The sequence below is a fragment of the Pleurodeles waltl genome, chromosome 2_2, assembly GCF_031143425.1.
Source record: "Pleurodeles waltl isolate 20211129_DDA chromosome 2_2, aPleWal1.hap1.20221129, whole genome shotgun sequence".
Lineage (NCBI taxonomy): Eukaryota > Metazoa > Chordata > Amphibia > Caudata > Salamandridae > Pleurodeles > Pleurodeles waltl.
In genome coordinates this window covers 186,581,696-186,604,897 of record NC_090439.1, presented here as the reverse complement: position 1 = coordinate 186,604,897, position 23,202 = coordinate 186,581,696, and the positions used below count along the sequence as shown (strand labels likewise).

The 23,202-nt window shown below is 46.2% G+C and overlaps 1 protein-coding gene across 2 annotated transcripts in view; it reads left to right on the top strand.

Moving 5' to 3' along the window:
* Window positions 1-23,202, top strand: part of SLC9A3 (solute carrier family 9 member A3) — a 1,524,418-nt gene that overhangs the window by 183,305 nt on the left and 1,317,911 nt on the right. For both annotated transcript variants that reach the window (XM_069219612.1, XM_069219611.1), the window contains exons 4-5: window positions 4,949-5,027; window positions 9,606-9,783. In XM_069219612.1, the coding sequence (XP_069075713.1) occupies window positions 4,949-5,027; window positions 9,606-9,783 (257 nt within the window). The remainder of the gene's footprint in view (window positions 1-4,948; window positions 5,028-9,605; window positions 9,784-23,202) is intronic.

The following is a 23,202-nucleotide window of genomic DNA, read 5'->3' as shown; positions in this document are numbered from 1 at the left end:
ATAGAGTAAATCTCTATCTCCATTTTGACGTTCATAATGCAATTAGTCTGAAACCCAAAAGTTCCTCATTTTGTCATTAAAAAAAATATTTTAATAAGAACTAACTTTTGCTAAAAGGTACCTCAACCTTAATTCATAACCATTACCTAATGCTAATCAATCTTTTAACCGGCAATGTTATGCACCCTAAACCACAAACCCTAATTCTAATCTTACAATTTACCCAGCCCTATCCCAGCCCTTCAGGCTATTTCATCCTAATCCACCCCATTCATAATACTAGCTTTATTCATTACTTTACCCTAACCCATTCTCCTACCCTTACCTTTTTTCTAGACTTCATTTTATCACTAAGCCTAACCGTAACACACATTGTTAACCCATATCTAATACTATTAGTTAACATAACTTTAACTCTAATACATATCCTAACACCACCTCCAACCCAATGAACAGCCTTATTTTAAATCTAACCCTAAACTTGTCCTTTATCCATGTAGAATGTTTTTTAAATTTGCAAATTGTTTTCAGGCCAGGTCTTTTCCAAGCATTTGCATTTCTAACTTTTGCCTTTTCTAAATTAGATTTTTCTCACTTTCTATTTAAAAAAATAGATCTATTAAGTTTGAGCCTTTGTGGCTAAGGGAATTTTATACTTGGTAAGGACAGGTTACCTAGGTAATTGTGGTTTCGATTATTTGTATTGTTCTAATTGCTACAAGATAGAACATGTAACATTTGTTTTGTTGCCTATCCATTTAAATGTGTTTTTATGTGTGTGTGTAATCACGCTGGTAAAAAAATCTACTTACTAATTGACTCTTTCCACCTAAAATCTCTTAATACAGTCCTTATGCTATCTTTAATCTGGTTAAAATGCAATCCTGTTTAGAATCATGATGATATTTGAGGATACTGGCTACTTTACCAATGCAGGTGACTAACTGTGGTGTCCTTGCTGCTGCTGAAACTCAAATTCACTGCCTGACAGAAGAAATTAACACGAGGGAGTACTGTCTAAGTACTGGTGCACATATTTATGAGGCCCCTGCACTGACACACAACGACGCGCAAACCACGAAATCATATTTATGAGGCGACACAAAGCCACTTTGCATGGCTTTGAATGGCCTCATACATATGGAGTAAGGCAAGGCAGTGCAAATCGCTGTGCTGCCTTACTTTGCGCTAAGGAGGCATTCCATGGCAGTTGCAGTGGGTGCTTGTAGGAAAGTACCATCTTGCCTGGCATGTTACCCCCATATTTCACTGTATATATGTTGTTTTATTGTATGTGTCACTGGGACCCTGCCAGCCAGGGCCCCAGTGCTCATAAGTGTGCCCTGTATGTGTTCCCTGTGTGATGAGTAACTGTCTCACTGAGGCTCTGCTAACCAGAACCTCAGTGGTTATGCTCTCTCTTTACTTTCTAAATTGTCACTAACAGGCTAGTGACCAATTTCACCAATTCACATTGGCATACTGGAACACCCTTATAATTCCCTAGTATATGGTACTGATGTTCCCAGGGTATTGGGGTTCTAGGAGATCCCTATGGGCTGCGGCATTTCTTTTGCCACCCATAGGGAGCTCTGACAATTCTTACACAGGCCTGCCACTGCAGCCTGAGTGAAATAACGTCCACGTTATTTCACAGCCATTTACCACTGCACTTAAGTAACTTATAAGTCACCTATATGTCTAACCTTTAGCTGGTAAAGGTTGGGTGCTAAGTTACTTAGTGTGTGGGCACCCTGGCACTAGCCAAGGTGCCCCCACATCGTTCAGGGCAAATTCCCCAGACTTTGTAAGTGCGGGGACACCATTACACGTGTGCACTATACATAGGTCACTACCTATGTATAGCGTCACAATGGTAACTCGGAACATGGCCATGTAACATGTCTAAGATCATGGAATTGTCACCCCAATGCCATTCTGGTATTGGGGAGACAATTCCATGATCCCCCAAGTCTCTAGCACAGACCCGGGTACTGCCAAACTGCCTTTCCCGGGGTTTCACTGCAGCTGCTGCTGCTGCCAACCCCTCAGACAGGTTTCTGCCCTACTGGGGTCCAGCCAGGCTTGGCCCAGGAAGGCAGAACAAAGGACTTCCTCAGAGAGAGGGTGTTACACCCTCTCCCTTTGGAAAAAGGTTTCAGGGCTGGGGAGGAGTAGCCTCCCCCAGCCTCTGGAAATGCTTTGATGGGCACAGATGGTGCCCATCTCTGCATAAGCCAGTCTACACCGGTTCAAGGATCCCCCAGCACTGCTCTGGCGCGAAAATGGACAAAGGAAAGGGGAGTGACAACTCCCCTGACCTGCACCTCCCAGGGGAGGTGCCCAGAGCTCCTCCAGTGTGCTCCAGACCTCTGCCATCTTGGAAACAGAGGTGCTGCTGGCACACTGGACTGCTCTGAGTGGCCAGTGCCAGCAGGTGACATCAGAGACTCCTCCTGATAGGCTCTTACCTGTGTTGCTAGCCTATCCTCCCTCCCAGGTAGCCAAACCTCCTTTTCTGGCTATTTAGGTTCTCTGCTTTGGGGAATTCTTTAGATAACGAATGCAAGAGCTCATCAGAGTTCCTCTGCATCTCTCTCTTCACCTTCTGCCAAAGGATCGACCGCTGACTGCTCAGGACGCCTGCAAAACCGCAATAAAGTAGCAGAGACGACTACTGCAACCTTGTATCGCTGATCCTGACGCCTTCTCGACTGTTTTCCTGGTGGTGCATGCTCTGGGGGTAGTCTGCCTCCTCTCTGCACTAGGAGCTCTGAAGAAATCTCCTGTGGGACGACGGAATCCTCCCCCTGCAACCGCAGGCACCAAAAGAACTGCATCACTGGTCCTCTGGGTCCCCTCTCAGCAAGACGAGCCTGGTCACTGGAACTCAGCAACTCTGTCCAAGTGACTCCCACAGTCCAGTGACTCTTCATTCCAAGTTTGGTGGAGGTAAGTCCTTGCCTCCCCACGCTAGACTGCATTGCTGGGTCCCGCGTGATTTGCAGCTGCTCCGGCTCCTGTGCACTCTTCCAGGATTTCCTTTCTGCACAGCCAAGCCTGGGTCCCCAACACTCTAACCTGCAGTGCACAACCTCCTGAGTTGTCCTCCGGCGTTGTGGAATCACCTTTTGTGACTTCGGGTGAGCTCTGGATCACTCCTCTTTGTAGTGCCTGTTCTGGTACTTCTGCGGGTGCTGCCTGCTTCTGTGAGGGCTCCCTGTCTTTCTGGGCACCCCCTCTGTCTCCTCACGCAAGTGGCGACATCCTGGTCCCTCCTGGGCCACAGCAGCATCCAAAAACCCTTACCGCAACCCTTGCAGCTAGCAAGGCTTGTTTGCGGTCTTTCTGCATGGGAACACCTCTGCAAGCTTCTTCACGAAGTGGGACATCAATCCTCCAAAGGGGAAGTTCCTAGTCCTCTTCGTTCTTGCAGAATCCACAGCTTCTACCATCAGGTGGCAGCTTCTTTGCACCCTCAGCTGGCATTTCCTGGGCATCTGCCCAATCCCGACTTTGTGGCGACTCTTGGACTTGGTCCCCTTGTTCCACAGGTACTCTCGTCCGGAAATCCACTTTGGTTGCATTGCTGGTGTTGGTCTTCCTTGCAGAATTCCTCTATCACAACTTCTGTGCTCTCTGGGGAATATAGGTGCACTTTACACCTACTTTTCAGGGTCTTGGGGTGGGCTATTTTTCTAACCCTCATTGTTTTCTTACAGTCCCAGCGACCCTCTACAAGCTCACATAGGTTTGGGGTCCATTCGTGGTTCGCACTCCACTTCTAGAGTATATGGTTTGTGTTGCCCCTGTACCTATGTGTTCCTATTGCAATCTACTGTAATTCTACATTGCTTGCATTACTTCCTTTTGCTATTACTGCATATTTTTGGTATTGTGTACATATATCTTGTGTATATTTGGCATCCTCATACTGAGGGTACTCACTGAGATACTTTTGGCATATTGTCATAAAAATAAAGTACCTTTATTTTTAGTATATCTGTGTATTGTGTTTTCTTATGATATTGTGCATATGACACCAGTGGTATAGTGGGAGCTTTGCATGTCTCCTAGTTCAGCCTAAGCTGCTCTGCTGTAGCTACCTTCTATCAGCCAAAGCTGCTAGAAACACCTCTTCTACACTAATAAGGGATAACTGGACCTGGTACAGAGTGTAAGTCCCTCTGGTACCCACTACAAGCCAGGCCAGCCTCCTACAGTGCTCCCATGCAACACCCATGATTTTTTACGCATCCCTAGATTTACATGACTTTGTAAACCTTGGGATGCCCCAAACACTTACGTCTCCTTGTTTTTTTCCTTTCTATTTGTGCTACATAGAAAGAGGAAAAAGTCTCCCAGGATTGCTTCTGTGAAGAAAGGTGCCCCTTCTTGCACAAAAACAATCCTTCATGCCACGCAGGCACACTTGCACCGTGGTGCAAGGGTGCCTGTGTTAGCGCGAGGCTGCCAAAAAGGCACCACAAAGGGGTAAAAGACAGGAATGCGCCGTATTTCTTAAATACAGCACAATCCTGCCGTTTCCCTTTTACCGATGGCAATGCAGCAAGGTGACTTGCTCCGCTGCCCTGCTCATAAATATTATAATAGTATGGGCCTGGGTGTTTAAAGAGGCCACTTCCAGCTGATTTGTAGCATAGGGGACTTTATACAGATGTTACATCCCTATTAAGAATACACTCAAATGTCCATGTTAGTGCACGCTTGACAGGGAACCCAGACATACACTAAAGAACTGTATTGGCACATTGCTATCTTGGAACCGACAGTACTCTTTTTTTGTGTGTCAGCATGCAAAATGGACCTCTTGGTAGCTATGTCCGGGAAAAACCCAATCGTATTGAGTGAGATAGGTACCATTGCCTATGCATACCCACGCTGCTTTACTGTATAAGAGCCATGACATATGTACATTTCCTTTCAGGTGTTGTACAACGTGTTTGATTCGTTTGTTGCTATAGGAGGAGAAAATGTGACTGGTGTCGACTGCATCAAAGGCATTGGTACGTACAACTTACTGAACGTCCTTCCCCTGGCGAGATACACGAATTTGAACTTAATAAGTTCATGCTTGCTTAGTATATTATACACAGTTTGACTTCAACTTATGTGTTGGAACCACAAACCTTGCAGTGACAGTATACAGAACGTAAGCAAAGGTAGAAAAGATACATTGGAAACTAATTGGAACGATTCAGATCGAGAGATCAACCAAGGCAGCACACCATGGCAGTGTAACGGAGTGATGATACAACGATTAGTTTTGTTAATTATCACACAACGTTCTCCGTGTTGCTTGAATGCAATGCTTTTATTGTTCTTGAAATATACAAACATTCGTGAAAACTGCACAATTAGTCTAGAAATTTCCCATCACTTTCCAGACGTGAAATGCACAAGTAACTGATGAAAAAAACGAAACATACAGTGTAATTTTTTTATAGTATAACGAGCTTGCAAAAAAAGGTTTTCTCCCCAGGAACGCTGTATATGTGCTATCTGCAATAGATCATATTTTACTGTTTAATCAATACGCTTAAAGACAATCCCACTTGCCAGGATCAATTCATCTTAAAGAAAATTACTATACAAGAAGTGAAAATAGCAGCATTCAGAATCAAATGAAAAAATGAAAATGTACCAGATGAAAACTGATACTCTGATACTCTTGTATGTTTTAATTGATGGATAACGTCAGCAATGAATATGAGGTTGATGTAAATTAATTAAAACATAACTCTAAGGACTACTATTTGAAGTAGAGAACATTATTATTAAAATATTTTAATCCACAAGTGATGCTCCATTTTGGGCAGCAAAGATGTCTGTACTCTGCTCAAGTATTTAAGCATTAGGATAGTGAATTCCATCATTTCCCGGGTCTAAGAAAATGCCACAAGCAGGTAAAATTCGTCAACAGTTGCGTTGACTCAGAGAGAAAACCCAATGTTTCCAAGGTCTCCTGTCTGAAAATCAAGACCTAACGCAGAAAAATATCGAGTTAAATGTATGCACTTTGGGTAGTGCAAACGCATAAAAACTGGCACTCATCTGGCACTCATCTTTGTGCTGTACCAGCGTAGCTGTTCATGACTTGGCCCTCGGTAGACAATTAAGACAATTGGATCACAAACTTTCATTCATACACAGGAGTAACATTATATAGGGTTAGCTCTCATAAGGTATCACTGACGCAGTACAATGTATTTTAGAGATGCCAATGGTAGCCATCTACTTTGAAGGCGTGGGTGGGACTTCACAATCTGTTTCACTCTCACATTGCCACCACTCATATATTTGGGTGGACAAAATGTACATATAGGGGCATGTTTATCAAATATTCACACAACAGAATGCAGCAAGACACCTTCCTGCGCTGCGTAGGAGGGAGAGGGCAGGAATGCCCAGTATTGAATATTATACTGTGCATTCTTGTCTTCTGCCTGTAGGAGGCTGGCCTGGCTTATAATGGGTACCTTGTTTTACTTACACCCTGTGCCTGGTCCAGTTATCCCTTATTAGTAGAATAGAGGTGTTTCTAGCAGTTTAGGCTGATAGCGGTAGCTATGGAAAAGCAGATTAGGCTGAACTAGGAGACATGCAAAACTCCTACTATACCACTTATATCATATAGCACAATATCATAAGAAAACACAATACTCAGAGTTACTAAAAATAAAGGTACTTTATTTTTATGACAATATGCCAAAAGTATCTCAGAGAATACCCTCACTTAGGAACGAAGTAATATATACAAGTTATATGTACACAAACCCAAAACAGGTAAGTAACAGGAAGAAAAGTAATGAAAACAGTGTAGAATTACAATAGATTGCAATAGGAGCACATAGGTATAGGGGCAACACAAACCATATACTCCAAAAGTGGAATGCGAATCACGAATGGACCCCAGACCTATGGGAGCTTGTAGAGGGTTGCTGGGACCGTAAGAAAACAGTAAGGGTGTCCAAAATACCCCACCCCAAGACCCTGAAAAGTAGGAGTAAAGATACCCTACTACCCCAGAAAGACACAATAGTTCTGATAGGGGGATTCTGCAAGAACCACAAGCACCAGCAAAACACGGACAACGGATTCCTGGACGTGAGGACCTGCAAGGCAAGGGGACCAAGTCCAAGAGTCGGGATAGTGTCTGGGGGGGCAGGAGCCCAGGAAACCCCGGATGAGGGTGCAAAAGGGCTGCCTCTGGGTGGAAGAAGCCAATGATTCTGCAACAGCAAAAAGGGCTAGGAACTTCTCCTTTGGATGGAAGATGTCCCACGGCGTGCTGAATGTTGCAGAAGTGTTTCCACGCAGAAATACCGCAAACAAGCCTTGCTAGCTGCAAGAGTTGTGGTAGAGGTTTTTGAGTGCTGCTGGGGACCAGGAAGGACCAGGATGTCGCCCCTTGGAGGAGGAGACAGAGGGGGCACTCAGCAACTCAGAGAGCCCCTGCAGAAGTACTGGAGCAGGCCCTTAGAAGATTTGTGAACCGGAGTCACAAAAGGAGGGTCCCACAATGTTGGAGTCCAACTCCGAGGGTTGAGCACTGCAGGGCAGAGTGCTGGGGACATAGGCTAGGCTGTGCACAAAGTAATCCTTGGAGAAGTGCACAGAAGCCGGAGCAACTGCAAATCACACAGTACACAGGTTTGCTGTCTGGTGTGGGGAGTGTAGGAAGGTAGCCTCTTTCTAGCCTTGTTACCCCCACTTTTGGCCTGTTTGTAAGTATATGCCAGGGTGTTTTCACTGTCTCACTGGGATCCTGCTAGCCAGGGCCCAGTGCTCATAGTGAAAACCCTATGTTGTCAGTGTGTTTGTTATGTGTCACTGGGATCCTGCTAGCCAGGACCCCAGTGCTCGTAAGTTTGTGGCCTGTATGTGTTCCCTGTGTGGTGCCTAACTGTATCACTGAGGTTCTGCTAACCCGAACCTCAGTGTTTATGAGTCAGAGTGGCAATGGAGGATAGATTGATAGAGACATGACATATGGTGATGGGTAGACAAAGTGTGATATAAAATGAGAACAGGAATTCATAAGTATCTAATATAACAACTTAACTTATCTAGGAGCTATGCAATGACCTATGAACATGTTAAGCATAGAATAACATACACACACATATATATATATATATATATATATATATATATATATATATACACACACACACACACACACACAAATAAATAAATATATGTATATATATATATATATATACACACACATACATACACACATGAATACTCGCACATATGCACACATATATGTACATACATATACATATTTAAACCATGAGTAAATATACATTAGTTAAACAGGTTTAAAGAGTATGTGTGCAGTTTATTGTTATGACATAGTAGCGATACATATTTTCTAAAGAACTATATATAACTAGAATGTACACATAATCAGATAAAAATATTAATCAACATAGGCATATGCAGTCCATAGCTGTTTGAATATGGTGGTTATGAAGGAAAGAGCCAACTCTTAAGTAGTTTTCTGAAAACAAGATCTGTGTCTCTTATAGTTGGGGTAATGAATTCCATAGTTTGGCTGCTTGAACGGATAAGGATGTACCACCTAAAGTCTTTATCTTGGAAGGTGGTGTTCTAAGGCAGGGTGCAAATCTTGAGCGGAGGTTTCTTTGTTGAATGTATTTGGTTAATTTGTTTCTGATTAAAAGCAGTCCTGTTCCATGTATAGCTTTGTGGGTGATACAAAGCAGCTTGTAGGTGCATCTTCTGCCAATGGGTAACCAGTGTAGTGCTCTCAAGGCAGGGGAGATGTGGGCTTGTGGCTTTACATGTAATAGTAGCCTGGCTGCGGAGTTCTGAATACGTTGTAGTTTTTTCATAATAGATAGAGATGATCCATGGTAGAGGCCATTGGCACAATCCAGTTTGGATAGTACAATCTTGCACAAAAGTAATCCTATGAGGCTTTTTTTTCTCGGTTTGTGCTGCAGAATGCAGAACACACAGAAAGAATAAAGAAAGAGGAGAAATAGGCATATTTCTCTTCTTTACGCCTCCCGTGGGTGGTGCAGCACTTTGACGCATTCACAGGTCTACCACTAATGGTGAATCTGGGAATGCTCCGAAATCCATGGGTGGATGTGTGGGAACATCCACGGTCCACACATGGAACGTCTCTCTAAAGCAGAGTAACACAAGGAAGCGACTTGTGCCTCCTTTGATGTACTCCATGTTTACAAAGCCATGCAGGGCCATGCAAGGGGGCCTTGCGTTGCTTACTAAATGTCATTCTAGGTATTGTGTCACCCTTGCGCCGCCCTTGTGTGGCACAAGACCAATGCAAAATAATGATAAATATGCCCCATAATTTTTGGATTGGCACGCTTCATGTGGTTTGGTCTTGGTCTAAACTGAAATCAACCCAGGAATCGTGTTACCTCATTTCTTAACGTAAACCTAATTTTACTTTGGTGATACTTTAGTTCCGCCACCAGAAATAATCTGCAACTACTAATTAATGCTTAAAACCTCATTTGGTGCATTGGTGGTATCTATGCATGTATGCTACACATTAATATTTCTATTGCGTTTTCTTTTAGTTTCATTCTTTGTTGTAAGCCTGGGAGGAACGGCAATTGGTATTGTCTTCGCCTTTTTGATGGCACTGGTGACCCGCTTTACGAAACACGTCAGGATCATTGAACCAGGATTTGTGTTTGTTATCGCATACCTCTCTTATCTCACATCAGAGATGCTTTCTCTGTCTGCAATACTTGCGTAAGTTTGCACGTTACTTTGCGAAGATCTGAAAAAACTGTCTATATTTGAATGAACAAGATAATGAATGAAGCTGGAAATGTTCTGTACGAATAGTAGTTGATCATAATCCACGTCGAGGTAGATAATAATTCGTTTTAGCTTTAATAGCTTATCCGTACCGTATTATTTCCACTGAAATCGAACATACGTGGGTAATTCAGTAAAGTGAGCTGAAATGTTTTTTATAATGTGCTTCACATTGGCCGAATAAAGTATAGGTTTCTAAATGATGAGAATAGATGTTTCATCTTCTGTGACTCTGTCTTACGAAGAAGTCCATCTCCACTTTAGTATCGTACATGAAATTCTTGTGAGGCATTGTCTCTGCTCCTTTTGGCATCTAGGGGTTCCTGGTGGTGGTGGGTACAGTAAGCGAAATTAATTTATTCACACGTCTTAAAACTAACATACCCACTTTATCATGAAGACACTTATGCTTAGCACTATAAAACACCAAACCTTTAGACAGGGTCAATGCTTATTTGTCCTTTGTGTGCCATACTGCCATAAATAATTGTAATTGTCATTATTTTTTGTTCAGTTTTAATACAACACTAAAGGTGGACATTATAGCCTTGAAAGCCCATCATACAACCAAACAATTCGCCTATGCTCTAGCAAGAACAACCTGTTGACCCAATTCCATGTCCCATTTCGAAAACATCCTCAATCTCCACCCCTATTTTGCCCCTTCCCATACCAAAGCTCTCAGTATTGTCACCTTTGTTTCACTCAATCCAAAGAAGGATGTGCTGTAAGAATCACGCTAGACTCTACCCTGCACCCTGCTCCTGTGCTATTTCATAGTATTTTCTGTTCCAGGATGTTTAGCACCTGAAATCTGCTGGGACAGGATAGGTCCCTTCAATCATGTATTAGGTATATGACTTCCACTTATATGTTTTCCCAACACATTATCCATGCCCTGTGTACTACATACCAGCTTTTCTCTTTCCAACAATCAACATACCCTCTGGAACCACATCTGGGGTCGGTATGTGAGTTGTTTCCCAAAAGTCTGAGGGTACCTCTTTGCTCGCTGCCAATTGCCTTCCCCAAGCTGGAATGTAAATAGTAAATGTAAATAGGGTGTTACTGTTGATTGCTACCCTAACAGTATTACTTCTTGACATTTTACAAGCGTTGCACCGATAGCCTCTTGCATGACATCAAAACTGACTCCCAAGAAAGCGGCTCCCACCAGGCATTCTGTGCATGATGTAGACCTCTTATCCATACTTTCCCCAGCACAGGTCTGTATATGAGTGATTAATAGCGTGCAGACAGACCAGTGTAAAATTACATCTGTACATAGTTTTTGTCCCTCTACCCTGTGCATGTTTAGTAAAATTATTATTATATGCAGAATCTTGCTCATGTGATCCTCATCTAACCAAAATCTTGAGTTTTGTCTGAGTATGTAATGAATCCTAGTTTGTAATAATGGAATACAGGAGTTAGCTTAGCCGTTGGCTTGCAGAACTTGTGCCCCCTTCACCTAGTAACTTTTAGCCTACTTAGCCTGCCCTGTTTTAGCACATTTATTAAATGTAATCTTTTAAAATGGCTGCCTTGTTGTAATTTAGGCCCATGTTTTGATTTCCCTTACCAGTGCCACCGCACTTAAGGCGTCAAGACCAGGTGACAAATACAAACACACTGAAGGTATCCGTGTTAGAGACTTCCCTCTTCACGCTTTCAAGGGAATGTTTATACCAATTATCATCCCAAGCACGTTTCATTATCTATTGTTTTGGAACCAATTGACGTCAGGGGTCTAGGCAGATCAGTATATAAACTCCTCACTTTATCAGATAGAGGGATTCCGACCAGATGCCATCACTGCTATCGCTGCGGCACATCGCCTTGACACTGACCCAGTGTTCGTGTTCCCACAGAGTCTGAGCCTGAGACCTCATTCCAAGGTAACAAGGGTTAGGGGCTCTTCTCATGGACATGGCATTGGCAGATTGAGGTTGAACACACCTAGCTCCCTTCTGGGTTAGAGGTTAGGCCTATAGACTGGGATATTAGGACATTTCACCCACCACATGAGATTGAGTGATATCGCAAGATGGTGAGCGTTTTTAAACTAATGACTTTCGTCTTTTCCATTCTATCACTCACATTGTTCATTATCCTAATGATTGTAGCCCATGCAACTTATCGTAGATTGCAGTTCTGATGAAATAATTATCATTGAAACCATTACTGCATCTTCTTCATTGCTTGTGTACGTTTGAGACTTATTGTGAATGTGAGAAAGGGGTACTCTCCATTTAACCATGGTATCCCCTTGGATGTCACACTTTTGAGTACGTGCGTAATGACTACCGCAAATCACCTCTACCCGTTTGGGGTTTAGGTGAGGTGCTGCTTGAAAGCCGGGAGGGTTGCGACGACAGTTGCGTTTTGTTGTAGGAGTGACATAGTTGCCTACAAACATAAGTACTGTCCTCCTATATCAGCAGTCTTGCCCAGAGCAAGAGTCAAAGCTACGACAAGTATTCAGAACTTTAAAGCTCTGCATGGTCACATGAGAAGTGCAAGTCTGCTCCAGGATGAGTCTCTTTAAGGTTTTCAGCTTTCTGGTGTCCATCCTGTATCCCTAGTCACTGGGAGAACAAGTCTGTCAGCCGCTTCCAGCACAGTCGCATGTTCTTATCCCCCTCTGCTAGACTGGTCAGCAGAGTATGCAATCTGAAAAACGCATGCTTTCAAGGGGGTATGGGTATATTAAAAAAATGAAATTTAGGTAGTGCCTGCATCTTAGAAAGCAGGATTCTGCCACCCATGGATGGGGGTAGTTGAATTAATCTTTGTACTTCCAAGGTAGGCTTAACCTTAGGCCAGTCCATAGTTATTGGTACTGTTTAGCTCTTTCCCTGTTCACTAGGATACCAAGATATCGAAAAGAGTCCTTTCTATAAGCTAGAAGGTACTCCAACGTTTTGTCAACATTATCAAAGAGGAGGACCACCCCGGACTTGCTCCAATTTATTTGGATCCCAGATGTCCCCCGAACTGGACAATATCTAGAATTATGGGTCCCATAATTATTTTCTTTAAAAACAGTAGAGTGCTAAATGCATACAATGATAGTAGGAATCTCCATGTGGAAAATGCAATGACCCACAAGATAGTTTCAGAGAGCAGGAAAGCCAACGGCTTTCTGGCAATAGCAAAAAGCAAGTGCAACATGGGGTAGCCCAGCCACATGCCCCACCTGTCCCAAAGAAGGCAGATTTGTAACTATTAACACATGCTTTAGTAGTGGGATCAATGTACAGTAAGCTAACCAGCTACATCAACCCCCCCTCCCTTCCCCAAGGCCCATCTTACAGATCACAGTCAACAGAAAGGACAATTGAAGTGAATCCAAAAATACTGAGACAGCCTGTATTACTGGTGGATTCAATGCATGACGGCAAGGGATGTTTGGGACGGCTCTGTGAAAGACAAAACCTAATTGGATTAGATTTACCAGCCTGTCCAGCAATGGGTTCAGTCCACTGACGAGAACACACAACAGAACCGTGTTATTAATCTGCAACAGAGGTAGTTGTCTGTAGGATTGGCTATGTTTTGACTTTTTGCTCAACTTTAGAGTGATAATTATCAGCCTGCCTGATCACGGGGTACAGTGCCCCTAACCAGGGACTCCCAATATAGCTTCCACAACTGAAGGACACAAACCTCCTTGAATGCTTTAAAGAATTTGCTTGTAAGTCCGTCAGACCCAGGGCCCTTACCATTGGGAAAACTACAGTTAAAGTATACTCATTTAGAAAATTCTGCAGAATACCACCATTACCTGTTTATGATTAGATCTGTGCCCAACTTCCTGGCTTGTATTATGGTGCATCTTTGTGCTTCTTGGCTTCTTGGGAAGCTAAGACACAGCTTTACTGGGTCACAACACTCTCCACAGATACAAGCACGTTAATTTTTAACTAGATAGTCTGTCTTACGTTCCGCAGTCACTTTAAGCTTGTGATGCAGGTCATTAAGTTCCTTAAGAATGGACATGCTGTGCATTACTTCATAGAAAAGTTGGGCGGTGGAAATCGCTTTATGAAGTCTGCCTCACTGAGCTCAAATGGTCTGAAGACTATCTCATTACTTAGTTATGATGCCTCTAATATACACCGTTAAGGTTTACCATACAGTCAAGAAGAATGAGACTGAGCCACTATTTATGTTAAAGAAATCTTCTTGCAGAAGCGATGTCTGAGTAAAAACCTAGGTTGATGCAAGGGATCTGGGAGCTTTATAGTCAAGAGCATGTGGGAATGTTGGGACAAACTGTGGGGCAGGATGTCTAGGGCCTGTACCCATAGCAGTATTTCTATAGACAGTTATCCGAAGTCTCTGTGGACGTATGTATCGTTATCCGAGGAATAAAAAGAATAGGCTCTTGCATCCTGCCTGATCTCTCCCCGTTCATCCAGCAGCCCATCCATATCAATAATGTGATGCATCATCTTATGAGGCTTCGAGTCATCGAGGCTCGGTTTTAGGGTGATGGTGAAGAAGTCCCCTCCTCAGATGATGTTGTCAATACGCATCCGACAGTGGTCCATGATTGTAGGAAGTTGGCTCTGTATGCACTATTTCAAAGTAAGGAATAGTATGCACAGAGTCCAAGGGTTCCCCTTAGAGGTAAGATAGTGGCAAAAAGAGATAATACTAATGCTCTATTTTGTGGTAGTGTGGTCGAGCAGTAGGCTTATCAAAGGAGTAGTGTTAAGCATTTGTTGTACATACACACAGGCAATAAATGAGGAACACACACTCAGAGACAAATCCAGCCAATAGGTTTTGTTATAGAAAAATATATTTTCTTAGTTTATTTTAAGAACCACAGGTTCAAATTCTACATGTAATATCTCATTTGAAAGGTATTGCAGGTAAGTACTTTAGGAACTTTGAATAATCACAGTAGCATATATACTTTTTACATAAAACACAATAAGCTGTTTTAAAAGTGGGCACAGTGCAATTTTCACAGTTCCTGGGGGAGGTAAAGTAATGTTAGTTTTTGCAGGTAAGTAAACCACCTACGGGGTTAAGATTGGGGTCCAAGGTAGCCCACCGTTGGGGGTTCAGAGCAACCCCAAAGTCACCACACCAGCAGCTCAGGGCCGGTCAGGTGCAGAGTTCAAAGTGGTGCCCAAAACGCATAGGCTTCAATGGAGAGAAGGGGGTGCCCCGGTTCCAGTCTGCCAGCAGGTAAGTACCCGCGTCTTCGGAGGGCAGACCAGGGGGGTTTTGTAGGGCGCCAGGGGGGACACAAGTCCACACAGAAAGTACACCCTCAGCAGCGCGGGGGCGGCCGGGTGCAGTGTGCAAACAAGCGTCGGGTTTCCAATGGGAGTCAATGGGAGACCACGAGGTCTCTTCAGTGGTGCAGGCAGGCAAGGGGGGGGCTCCTCGGGGTAGCCACCACCTGGGCAAGGGAGAGGGCCTCCTGGGGGTCACTCCTGCACTGAAGTTCCGTTCCTTCAGGTGCTGGGGGCTGCGGGTGCAGGGTCTTTTCCAGCCGTCGGGATTTTAGAGTCAGGCAGTCGCGGTCAGGGGGAGCCTCGGGATTCCCTCTGCAGGCGTCGCTGTGGGGGCTCAGGGGGGACAACTTTGGTTACTCACAGTCTCGGAGTCGTCGGAGGGTCCTCCCTGAGGTGTTGTTTCTCCACCAGTCGAGTCGGGGTCGCCGGGTGCAGTGTTGCAAGTCTCACGCTTCTTGCGGGGATTGCAGGGGTCTTTAAATCTGCTCCTCTGTAACAAAGTTGCAGTCTTTTTGGATCAGGTCCGCTGTCCTCGGGAGTTTCTTGTTCCTCTTGAAGCAGGGCAGTCCTCTGAGGATTCAGAGGTCGCTGGTCCTTGAGAAAGCGTCGCTGGAGCAGGTTTCTTTAGAAGGCAGGAGACAGGCCGGTAGGACTGGGGCCAAAGCAGTTGGTGTCTTCTTCCTTCTTCTGCAGGGGTTTTCAGCTCAGCGGTCTTCTTCTTCGGTAAGTTGCAGGAATCTAAATCTTTAGGTTCAGGGAAGCCCTTAAATACTCAATTTAAGGGCGTGTTTAGGTCTGGGGGTTAGTAGCCAATGGCTACTAGCCCTGAGGGTGGGTACACCCTCTTTGTGCCTCCTCCCAAGGGGAGGGGGTCACATTCCTATCCCTATTGGGGGAATCCTCCATCTGCAAGATGGAGGATTTCTAAAAGTTAGAGTCACTTCAGCTCAGGACACCTTAGGGGCTGTCCTGACTGGCCAGTGACTCCTCCTTGTTATTCAATCATTCGCATTTATAAAGCGCGCTACTCACCCATAAAGGGTCTCAAGGCGCTGGGGGGGGGGTCAGTGCTCGAAGAGCCAGGTCTTGAGCTGCCTTCTGAAGGAGAGGTGGTCAGGTATGGCGCGAAGGTGGCTGGGCAGCGAGTTCCAGGTCTTCGCTGCCAAGAAGGAGAAGGATCTTCCTCCGGCGGTGGCTTTGCGGATGCGGGGTACAGCTGCCAGGGCCTGACCGGCGGAACGTAGAGTGCGCGGGGGGGTGTAGAAGGAGACGCGGCTGTTGATCAGTTTGGGTCCGAGGTTGTGGAGGGCTTTGTGTGCGTGGGTCAGGAGTCGGAAGGTAATCCTCTTGTTGATGGGGAGCCAGTGGAGTTTTCTCAGGTGTCCGGAGATGTGGTGGTGGCGAGGGATGTCCAGGATGAGTCTCGCGGCGGCGTTCTGGATTCGTTGGAGTTTTCTCATCAGTTTGTTGGTGATGCCGGCGTACAGGGTGTTCCCGTAGTCCAGGCGACTGGCTACGAGGGCGTGGGTGACGGTCTTCCTGGTGTCGGTGGGGATCCAGCGGAAGATCTTGCGGAGCATGCGGAGGGTGTTGAAGCATGCCGAGGTCACCGCGTTCACCTGCCTGGTCATGGAGAGTGATGAGTCCAAGATGAAGCCGAGGTTGCGTGCGTGGTCGGTGGGTTGGGGAGTGCTGACTAGGGCGGGGGGCTACCAGGAGTCGTCCCATGCGGTGGGAGTGGGGCCGAGGATGAGGACTTCCGTCTTTTCTGCGTTCAGTTTCAGACGGCTGTCTGTCATCCAGTTCGCCACTTCCTTCATTCCTTCGTGAAGTTTGGTTCGGGCTGCGGTGGGATTGTTAGTGAGGGAAAGGATGAGCTGGGTGTCGTCGGCGTATGATATTAGGTTGAGTCCGTGGTTGCGTGCGATGTTTGCCAGGGGGGTCATGTAGACGTTGAAGAGAGTGGGGCTGAGGGAAGATCCTTGGGGTACGCCGCAGATGATTTCCCTGGCTGTCGATCTGAAGGGGGGGAGGCGGACTCTCTGGGTCCTGCCGGAGAGGAAGAAGATGATCCATTCGAGGGCCTTGCCTCTGATGCCGGCGTTGCTGAGGCGTCGTATCAGGGTGCGGTGGCAGACCGTGTCGAAGGCTGCAGAGAGGTCCAGTAGTATGAGGGCCACAGTCTCACCCTTGTCGGTCAGGGCTCTGATGTCGTCCGTGGCTGCAATGAGGGCGGTTTCGGTGCTGTGGTTGGCTCTGAAACCGAACTGTGTGGGGTCGAGGGAGTCGTGGGTTTCCAGGGCGATGGTGAGTTGCGAGTTGACAATTTTCTCAATCACTTTGGCGGGGAACGGCAGGAGAGAGATGGGTTATTCTCATTATCTCCTCCGGCCTTGCCGCCAAAAGTGGGGCCGTGACCGGAGGGGGCGGGCAACTCCACTAGCTGGAGTGACCTGTGGTGCTGGAACAAAGGGGGTAAGCCTTTGAGGCTCACCGCCAGGTGTTACATCTCCACCCAGTGCAGGCTTTGTTACAGGCCACAGAGTGACAAAGGCACTCTCCCCATGTGGCCAGCAACATGTCTCAAGTGTGGCAGGCTGCTAGAACCAGTCAGCCTACACGGGTAGTTGGATTAGGTTTCAGGGGGCACCTCTAAGGTGCCCTCTGGGGTGTATTTTACAATAAAATGTACACTGGCATCAGTGTGCATTTATTGTGCTGAGAAGTTTGATACCAAACTTCCCAGTTTTCAGTGTAGCCATTATGGTGCTGTGGAGTCCGTGTTTGACAGACTCCCAGACCATGTACTCTTATGGCTACCCTGCACTTACAATGTCTAAGGTTTGGCTTAGACACTGTAGGGCCACAGTGCTCATGAACTGGTGCCCTCACCTATGGTATAGTGCACCCTGCCTTAGGGCTGTAAGGCCTACTAGAGGGGTGACTTATCTATACTGCATAGGCAGTGTGAGGTTGGCATGGCACCCTGAGGGGAGTGCCATGTTGACTTACTCGTTTTGTTCTCACCAGCACACACAAGCTGGTAAGCAGTGTGTCTGTGCTGGGTGAGGGGTCCCCAGGGTGGCATAAGATATGCTGCAGCCCTTAGAGACCTTCCCTGGCATCAGGGCCCTTGGTACCAGGGGTACCAGTTACAAGGGACTTACCTGGATGCCAGGGTGTGCCAATTGTGGAATCAAAAGTAGAGGTTAGGGAAAGAACACTGGCGCTGGGGCCTGGTTAGCAGGCCTCAGCACACTTTCAATTCAAACCATAGCATCAGCAAAGGCAAAAAGTCAGGGGGTAACCATGCCAAGGAGGCATTTCCTTACACAACCCCCCCCCAAACGAAAGAGGATGAGACTAACCTTTCCCAAGAGAGTCTTCATTTTCTAAGTGGAAGAACCTGGAAAGGCCATCTGCATTGGCATCGGCAGTCCCAGGTCTGTGTTCCACTATAAAGTCCATTCCCTGTAGGGAGATGGACCACCTCAACAGTTTTGGATTTTCACCTTTCATTTGCATCAGCCATCTGAGAGGTCTGTGGTCAGTCTGAACTAGGAAGTGAGTACCAAAGAGGTATGGTCTCAGCTTCTTCAGGGACCAAACCACAGCAAAGGCCTCCCTCTCAATGGCACTCCAACGCTGCTGCCTGGGGAGTAACCTCCTGCTAATGAAAGCAACAGGCTGGTCAAGGCCATCATCATTTGTTTGGGACAAAACTGCCCCTATCCCATGTTCAGAGGCATCTGTCTGCACAATGAACTGCTTGGAGTAATCTGGAGCTTTTAGAACTGGTGCTGTGCACATTGCTTGTTTCAGGGTGTCAAAGGCCTGTTGGCATTCTACAGTCCAGTTTACTTTCTTGGGCATTTTCTTGGAGGTGAGTTCTGTGAGGGCTGTCACAATGGATCCATATCCCTTCACAAACCTCCTATAGTACCCAGTCATGCCAAGGAATGCCCTGACTTGAGTCTGGGTTTTTGGAGCTGCCCAGTCCAGAATGGTCTGGATCTTGGGCTGGAGTGGCTGAACTTGGCCTCCACCTACAAGGTGTCCCAAGTAAACCACAGTTCCCTGCCCTATCTGGCATTTGGATGCCTTGATAGAGAGGCCTGCAGATTGCAGAGCCTTCAAAACCTTCTTCAGGTGGACCAGGTGATCCTGCCAGTTGGAGCTAAAGACAGCAATATCGTCAAGATAAGCTGCACTAAAGGACTCCAAGCCAGCAAGGACTTGATTCACCAACCTTTGGAAGGTGGCAGGGGCATTCTTTAAACCAAAGGGCATAACAGTGAACTGATAATGCCCATCAGGTGTGGAGAATGCTGTCTTTTCTTTTGCTCCAGGTGCCATTTTGATTTGCCAGTACCCTGCTGTTAAGTCAAAGGTACTTAAGAATTTGGCAGCACCTAATCTGTCTATCAGCTCATCAGCTCTAGGAATGGGATGGGCATCTGTCTTGGTGACAGAATTAAGTCCTCTGTAGTCCACACAAAACCTCATCTCTCTCTTTCTATCTTTGGTGTGAGGTTTGGGGACTAAGACCACTGGGCTAGCCCAGGGGCTGTCAGAGTACTCAATTACTCCCAATTCCAGCATCTTGTGGACTTCCACCTTGATGCTTTCCTTAACTTGATCAGACTGTCTGAATATTTTGTTTTTGACAGGCATGCTGTCCCCTGTGTCCACATCATGGGTACACAGGTGTGTCTGACCAGAGGTTAGAGACAAGAGCTCAGCAAACTGTTGCAGGACCTTCCTGCAGTCAGATTGCTGTTGGCCAGAGAGGGTGTCTGAATAGATCACTCCATCTACTGAGCCATCATTAGGGTTTGATGACAGAAGATCAGGGAGAGGCTCACTCTCAGCTTCCTGATCCTCATCTGTTACCATTAACAGATTCACATCAGCCCTGTCATGGAAGAGCTTAAGGCGGTTCACATGGATCACCCTCTTGGGGCTCCTGCTTGTGCCCAGGTCCACCAGGTAGGTGACCTGACTCTTCCTCTCTAGCACTGGGTAAGGGCCACTCCATTTGTCCTGAAGTGCCCTGGGAGCCACAGGCTCCAAAACCCAGACTTTCTGCCCTGGTTGAAATTCAACCAGTGCAGCCTTTTGGTCATACCAAAACTTCTGGAGCTGTTGGCTGGCCTCAAGGTTTTTACTTGCCTTTTCCATGTACTCTGCCATCCTTGAGCGAAGGCCAAGTACATAGTCCACTATGTCTTGTTTAGGCTCATGAAGAGGTCTCTCCCAGCCTTCTTTCACAAGAGCTAGTGGTCCCCTTACAGGGTGGCCAAACAGAAGTTCAAAGGGTGAGAATCCTACTCCCTTTTGAGGCACCTCTCTGTAAGTGAAGAGCAGACATGGCAGGAGGACATCCCATCTCCTTTTGAGTTTTTCTGGGAGCCCCATGATCATGCCCTTTAATGTCTTGTTGAATCTCTCAACAAGGCCATAAGTTTGTGGATGATAGGGTGTAGTGAATTTATAAGTCACTCCACACTCATTCCACATGTGTTTTAGGTATGCTGACATGAAGTTGGTACCTCTGTCAGACGCCACCTCCTTAGGGAAGCCCACTCTGGTAAAGATACCAATGAGGGCCTTGGCTACTGCAGGGGCAGTAGTTGACCTAAGGGGAATAGCTTCAGGATACCTAGTAGCATGATCCACTACTACTAGGATGTACATATTTCCTGAGGCTGTGGGAGGTTCAAGTGGACCCACTATGTCCACACCCACTCTTTCAAAGGGGACCCCCACCACTGGAAGTGGAATGAGGGGGGCCTTTGGATGTCCACCTGTCTTACCACTGGCTTGACAGGTGGTACAGGAGACACAAAACTCCTTAACTTTCTGTGACATATTGGGCCAGTAGAAGTGGTTGACTAGTCTCTCCCACGTCTTGGTTTGTCCCAAATGCCCAGCAAGGGGAATATCATGGGCTAAGGTCAGTATGAACTCTCTGAACTCCTGAGGCACTACCACTCTCCTAGTGGCACCAGGTTTGGGATCTCTTGCCTCAGTGTACAGGAGCCCATCTTCCCAATAGACCCTATGTGTTCCAGTTTTCTTGCCATTGGACTCTTCAGCAGCTTGCTGCCTAAGGCCTTCAAGAGAGGGACAGGTTTCTTGCCCCTTACACAACTGCTCCCTTGAGGGTCCCCCTGGGCCTAAGAGCTCAACCTGGTAAGGTTCTAGCTCCATGGGCTCAGTTCCCTCAGAGGGCAGAACTTCTTCCGGAGAAGAGAGGTTCTCTTTTTGTTGTTGTGTTGCAGCTGGTTTCCCAGCTGACTTTCCTTTTCTCTTGGTAGGCTGGGCCCTTTTTCCAGACTCCAGCTCTACTTTTTCACGCTGAGCCTTGCACTGTGCCCTTGTCTTGACACACACCAGTTCAGGGATACCCAGCATGGCTGCATGGGTTTTCAGTTCTACCTCAGCCCATGCTGAGGACTCCAGGTCATTTCCAAGCAAACAGTCTACTGGGATATTTGAGGAGACCACCACCTGTTTCAGGCCATTGACCCCTCCCCACTCTAAAGTTACCATAGCCATGGGATGTACTTTAGTCTGATTGTCAGCGTTGGTGACTGGATAAGTTTGTCCAGCCAGGTATTGACCAGGGGAAACCAGTTTCCCCATCACCATGGTGACACTGGCACCTGTATCCCTCAGGCCTTCTACACTTCTCCCATTAATTAAGAGCTGCTGCCTGTATTTTTGCATGTTAGGAGGCCAGGCAGCCAGTGTGGCTAAATCCACCCCACCCTCAGAGACTAATGTAGCTTCAGTGTGACACCTGATTTGCTCTGGGCACACTGTTGATCCCACTTGGAGACTGGCCATTCCAGTTTTAGCTGGAGTGGAGTTAGAAGTGGTATTTTTCTGGGGACAGGCCTTGTCTCCAGTTTGGTGTCCAGGCTGATTACAGCTACGACACCAGGCCTTTTTGGTATCAAAGTTTTTACCCTTGTACCTAAAATTGGTTTGTGAAGAGGCTCTGGGCCCACCCTCCTGTGCAGGTTTTTGGGGGCCTGTAGAAGACTCTTTACTATTTTTGTTTTTGGATGTCTCAACACTCTTCCCCTGGGGAGGCTTTGTGACCCCATTCTTTTGGTCACCCCCTGTGGAAGTCTTGGTCACCCTAGTCTTGACCCAATGGTCCGCCTTCTTTCCCAATTCTTGGGGAGAAATTGGTCCTAGGTCTACCAGATGCTGATGCAGTTTATCATTGAAACAATTACTTAACAGGTGTTCTTTCACAAATAAATTGTACAGCCCATCATAATTATTTACACCACTGCCTTGAATCCAACCATCCAGTGTTTTCACTGAGTAGTCTATAAAATCAACCCAGGTCTGGCTCGAGGATTTTTGAGCCCCCCTGAATCTAATCCTATACTCCTCAGTGGAGAATCCAAAGCCCTCAATCAGGGTTCCCTTCATGAGGTCATAAGATTCTGCATCATTTCCAGAGAGTGTGAGGAGTCTATCCCTACACTTTCCAGTGAACATTTCCCAAAGGAGAGCACCCCAGTGAGATCTGTTTACTTTTCTGGTTACACAAGCCCTCTCAAAAGCTATAAACCATTTGGTGATGTCATCACCATCTTCATATTTAGTTACAATCCCTTTAGGGATTTTCAACATGTCAGGAGAATCTCTGATCCTAGTTATGTTGCTGCCACCATTGATGGGTCCTAGGCCCATCTCTTTTCTTTCCCTTTCTATGGTTAGGATCTGTCTTCCCAGAGCCAATCTCTTGGCCATCCTGGCTAATTGGATGTCCTCTTCACTGGGGCTCTCCTCAGTGATTTCAGAGATGTTGGTCACTCCTGTGAGGGACACAGCATTTCTGACTATTATGTTTGGAGTCAGGGCTTGAGCAGCCCTGTTCTCCCTAAGTAGGACTGGAGGGGGGGAATTGCCCTCCAAGTCACTATCATCATCCTCTGTGTTGCCATCCTCAGAGGGGTTGGCTCTTTCAAACTCTGCCAAAAGCTCCTGGAGCTGTAGTTTGGAAGGTCTGGGGCCCATTGTTATTTTCTTTATTTTACAGAGTGACCTTAGCTCCCTCATCTTAAGA